Source organism: Homarus americanus, unplaced genomic scaffold (assembly GCF_018991925.1).
Source record: "Homarus americanus isolate GMGI-L3 unplaced genomic scaffold, GMGI_Hamer_2.0 scaffold34665, whole genome shotgun sequence".
NCBI lineage: Eukaryota > Metazoa > Arthropoda > Malacostraca > Decapoda > Nephropidae > Homarus > Homarus americanus.
In genome coordinates this window covers 93,623-99,116 of record NW_024742110.1, presented here as the reverse complement: position 1 = coordinate 99,116, position 5,494 = coordinate 93,623, and the positions used below count along the sequence as shown (strand labels likewise).

At 41.9% G+C, this 5,494-nt stretch overlaps 1 protein-coding gene across 1 annotated transcript; it reads right to left on the bottom strand.

Annotated features, from left to right (window-relative positions):
• Positions 1-2,046: 2,046 nt before the first annotated feature.
• LOC121876498 (megakaryocyte-associated tyrosine-protein kinase-like) lies at positions 2,047-2,640 on the bottom strand. Its single transcript, XM_042381623.1, has one exon. It carries the CDS (start codon positions 2,638-2,640, stop codon positions 2,047-2,049), a length of 594 nt encoding a protein of 197 aa, XP_042237557.1.
• Between the last annotated feature and the right edge of the window lie 2,854 nt (positions 2,641-5,494).

The following is a 5,494-nucleotide window of genomic DNA, read 5'->3' as shown; positions in this document are numbered from 1 at the left end:
ACATACCAGGTTGACACACCCTGGGTCAGGACCCAAGGGACCTGACCTCGGCCACTAATTACTTGAGTTAGCAGGTGACTTGACCAAACCACACCTAGCCAAGACACACCTGGGCATGACCACACACCTGGGCAAACACAGCTGTCCAGATCTAACCACTTTAGTGTTAATTGGCAGGGGTCAATCACCGGCTGTTTCTCCCCCATATAAAGGCCCTGCAGTCCCGTCCACGGGCTCAATACGCTCTTTACTCTTACTATTCTCATCCGACTCATCTCTCTCCCGTTCGGGTCGTTATTCTGTTCACTCACACAGAGTCACGCTCGTCCTCTCCCCAGGTCGGGAGGGAGACTTCCCGACCAGACCCTGGCGTCACCAGCTAAGCAGAGTCTCCCATACGAAACAGTCCAGCAGCACCCGCTGGGCCTCCGTCAGGGCACACGTGAGTCTTTGTCAGAGCTATCCATAGGGTGAGTTACCTACTGTGGGAAGTGTATACATTCATGTTTGTGTCCGAGAGTCAGTATCCAGTAATGTAAATATGATATTGATATTAATGTATCTGTGTCATTGAGTGAATTAATAAATAGTTGTATCGAAGTGGTGTTTGAGAAGTAGTCCCTTAAGAACGTATAAGATAAATAAGTGTAAATAACTAACCGGCCACGCTACCAAACTTCTTGTCTTTACATCCTCCTACTATAAATATTCTACCTATATGTAATATCCTCTTCTTGTGAGTTTTGACCCATTATACCTTATCTCACCATTATGTTCAATAGTATAAATACCAACCCCTTATCCAACCTTAAAACCCCTTGAAATAACTACAAAAACCCTTACCGCCCTTAAAACCCCTTAAGGTAACTACAACTACTTACCTCAGTTAAAAGCCGTTCAAACACCTTAATCCTCTTAAAATCACCCTAAAACCCCTTAAAATCACCCTAAAACCCCTTAAAATCACCCTAAAACCCCTTAAAATCACGCAAAATCCCTTAAAACACCTTAAAATTACCAAGCTAATCCTAAACATCTTCTCCCTATAGCACCGTGTGGGTTGTAGGACGCAGCCAATCTTCCTAATATGCACCCATACTCCCACCCCCACACACACTCTCCCCAAATACCCCACAAACACTCCCCACACACACACTCTACACAAACCACACCCACACAGCACACCCACACCTACTCCTCCTCCCCCCACACACCATACGTGCTGGTAACTACACGTTCAGTAGTGATAACGAGACAATCACGTGCAGTATACCACCACCACCACTGCCTCACACTCTCTCACACCATCAGTTGTCACCCTCACACCAATCATCGCGTCTCCTAAATCCTGTAATAACTGTAGTACCTTTATTTGTATTTAGGATAATATATAAATCCTTAATAATTGTGTGTTTCTGTGTGTAAACCTAACGTAACCTAACGTAACCTAACGTAACCTAACCTAACGTAATCTAACCTAACGTAACGTAACGTAACGTAACCTAACATAACCTAACGTAACCTAACATAACGTAACCTAACGTAATCTAACCTAACCTAACATAACCTAACCTAACGTAATCTAACGCAACCTACGAGTATTATAAGAATATCAATTTGTTATTTACCTTCTCGTGTGTTTAATTAGTCTATGTACAGGTGATTCACAATTATATGTAGAAAATATGGTATAGGTATAAAAAATGTTGTTTATTTATTCTGCTAATAAGATACATAACAGTTGTAAATTATAATGTATATGACAGTACTTGTAAGCGTGTCATTGAATGTATCTCAACAAGCAGAATCAGTTAACAGTCAACAGCTGTCTTTATATACTGTAGTACATGTTATTGTCACAATAAATTCATAATAAACAATATCTATAAAAGGAATAAAAACATTATTCAATAATTTTGTACATTTTATTTATTATTTTATGAACATGTCAGCTGGCCAGGGGGAGGATTGACCGGCCAGGGGTGGATTAGCCGGTCAGGGGTGGAGTAGCTGGCCAGGGGGAGGATTAGCTGGCCAGGGGGAGGATCAGTTTGCGATTGGTAGGCACTCATTCATGACGCGTACAACTTCTGTCAGCGGTACGCGGTGGAGAGGATCTTCACAGGTGGTCATGTCAACAATCTTGTCAAAGAGTTCAAGTATTAGTCCGTTATCAGTGATATAGTCCCTGACGTCCCGCACCAGCTGTCCAAAAGAGTACGTGTCGGACGCAGCAGAAGTGACGCCACCAGAGGCGAATTCCGGTGCAATCCAATATCTTGATATTTTACCGCGGTTTATATACTTTTCGTGGTCTGTTGCTTTTCCAAAGTCGATTATATGGACGGTAGAATCTTTTTCTTCGACGGTAATTGTTATATTATCTATTTTTAAATCATTATGAAATATATTTTTCTGGTGAATCTCACACAAGGCTTCCGCGATTTTAACCAGTGTGTGAACCTTTTGTCTTGTGGTGGCATAATTGATGTACTTATCATAAGTTATACCGGTGTAGTCCATGATGACAGACGAATCTTCTTGACACACTGCGTGTATACGGGGGGCACCACCGGCACCGTCAAGCTTCCTTTGAATCTTCACTTCTTCAATGAATGTCGCATAATTTACTCTTTTCATTTTTTTTAAAACTTTAACGTCCTTATTATACTTTATGAGGTCAACTACCCCGAAAGTCCCTTCCCCAAGTCGCCTTATAACTGGCATTGTTTGCACCTCCGTAAGAGACAGCAAAATGTAATCGGGTGAGTTGGAATGGGGAGAGCAATGAGAGGGGTGGGAAAATGAGGGGGAGTGGATGAGTGAGAGAGGGAATGGGGAGATGAGGGGGGTGTGGGTAGATGAGGGAGGAGGTGTTGATGGAGTACAGTGGGGTAGAGTTGTGATGCTCATTGACATGCGAGACAGAGCGGTGCGAGTGGAAGTAGTGAGAGGAAGGAAGGGGTGTGGGGTGAGGGGGGGTGAGTGACAAGGTGTGGGGAAAGAAGTGTGGGGGGGAATTGAGATGCTCTTAGACACAAGAAAGGGGGTGGTGAGAGAAACGAGGGGGGGAGTAGTGAGAGTAGGTGTAGGGAGTGGAGTGGGTTGAGGTGAGTGGGAAGTGGAGTCGGTAAGTGGTTTTTTGCAGCACAGGAGCCGCTTCATTTTACGCCACCCGGACACCACTGTTTTCGTTATTTTGTTCGTCGTGCAACACCAACACATACTAGCACTTCCTGTACACTGACAGTAGTCGTTTGTCATCAATGGGCAGAGAATTATTGTAGTAAGAGGTAACAGGACATTGTCTTTATAGTATAGTGTTAATGTAGTATAGTTGATGTAGTGTAAGATGATAGTGAAGACTGTAGATGATGTAGTGAAGATGATAGTGAAGGTGATGTAGTGAAGATGATAGTGAAGGTGATGTAGTGTAAGATGATAGTGAAGACTGTAGATGATGTAGTGAAGATGATAGTGAAGGTGATGTAGTGAAGATGATAGTGAAGGTGATGTAGTGTAAGATGATAGTGAAGACTGTAGATGATGTAGTGAAGATGATAGTGAAGGTGATGTAGTGAAGATGATAGTGAAGGCATAGACAGCAACATAAGTAAATTTGCTGATGACACTAAAATAGACGTGTTATCATCTGACGAGGACTCGGCAAAACTACAGGAAGATCTAAACAAATTTTTCCAATGGTCTGAAAAATGGCAGATGAAATTCAATGTCGACAAATGTAAAGTACCAGTATAGGAGATGTAAACAGGAAACCAGATACCAGATGAACAACGATGCCATAGAGAAATCCGACTGCGAGAGAGATTTAGGAGTAATGATAAGTAGGAACCTAAGCCAAGTAAACAATGTGTTTTGCTCGTAACAAGGCTAATAGTACGGTTCATACAAAGGAGGTAGTTACAAGACTAGCGAGGTCATCCTAAAACTGTATCTTCTCTTGTGAGACCACACCTGGATTACGCAGTTCAGTTCTGGTCACCGTATTACAGAATGGATATAGAATCCTTGGAAAGAATTCAGAGGAGAATGACAAGACTAATCGGGCATTAGGAACCTTGAGTATAGAGACAGGTTAAAGCATCTTAATTTGCACTCCTCGAGAGACGTAGAGCGAGGGCGACCTGATAGAGGTGTGTATAAGTGGAAGGCAGGGCTAAACAAAGGGGACATTACAAAGGTACTCAAATTATCCAACCAGGAGCGAACTCGTAACAATGGTTTTAAATTAGACAAATTTAGATTTAGGCGTGAAATAGGTAAACACTGGTTTGGAAACAGAGTAGTGGATGAATGGAACAAGTTACCAAATATCATCATTAACTCGAATACGCTGAATTGCTTCAAACATAGGTTGGATGCTCATATGAGCAATAGGGGTTGGGTGTAAACAGGACTGCCCAGTATGGGCCAATGGCCCGCTGCAGTTTCCTCCATTCTTATGTTCTTATGTTCTTATTCATGTTTGTGTCGAGTCAGTGTATCCAGTAATGTAAATATGATATTGATATTAATGTGTCTGTGTCATTGGTGAATTAATAAATAGTTGTATCGAGAGTGGTGTTTGAGAAGTTGTCCCTTAAGACCGTATAAGATAAATAAGTGTAAATATTTAACCAGCCACACTACCAAACTTCTTGTCTTTGTTCTCCTACTATAAATATTCTACCTATATGTAATATCCTCTTCTTGTGAGTTTTGACCATTATACCTTATCTCACCATTATGTTCAATAGTATAATACCAACCCCTTATCAACCTTAAAACCCCTTGAAATAACTACAAAAGCCCTTACCGCCCTTAAAACGCCAAAGGTAACTACAACTCAACACACTCAGTTAAAAGCCGTTCAAAACACCTTAATCCCTTAAAATCACCTAAAACCCTTAAAATCACGCAAAATCCTTAAAACACCTTAAATTACCTAGCTAATCCTAAACATCTTTACTCCCATAAGCACCGTGTGGGTTGTAGGACGCAGCCAATCTTCCTAATATGCACCCATACTCCCACCCCACACACACTCTCCACAAATACCCCACAAACCTCCCCCACACACACACACACTCTACACAAACCACACCCACACAGCACACCCCCACCTGTGCTCCTCCTCCCCCACACACCATACGTGCTGGTAACTACACGTTCAGTAGTGATAACAGAGACAATCACGTGCAGTATACCACCACTGCCTCACACTCTCTCTCACACCATCAGTTGTCACCCTCCCACCAATCATCGCGTCTCCTAAATCCTGTAATAACTGTAGTACCTTTATTTGTATTTAGGATAATACATAAATCATAATAATTGTGTGTTTCTGTGTGTAAACCTAACGTAACCTAACGTAACCTAACCTAACGTAATCTAACCTAACGTAACATGTGTAGCGTAACCTAACATAATAACGTAATCTAATCTAATCTAACCTAACCTAACCCTAACCTAATAACTTGTAATCTAACACCAA

What these genes read in the sequence shown, in the direction of transcription:
- LOC121876498 (XM_042381623.1), bottom strand. Translation starts at nt 2,640, where the DNA reads ATGAAAAGAGTAAATTATGCGACATTCATTGAAGAAGTGAAGATTCAA.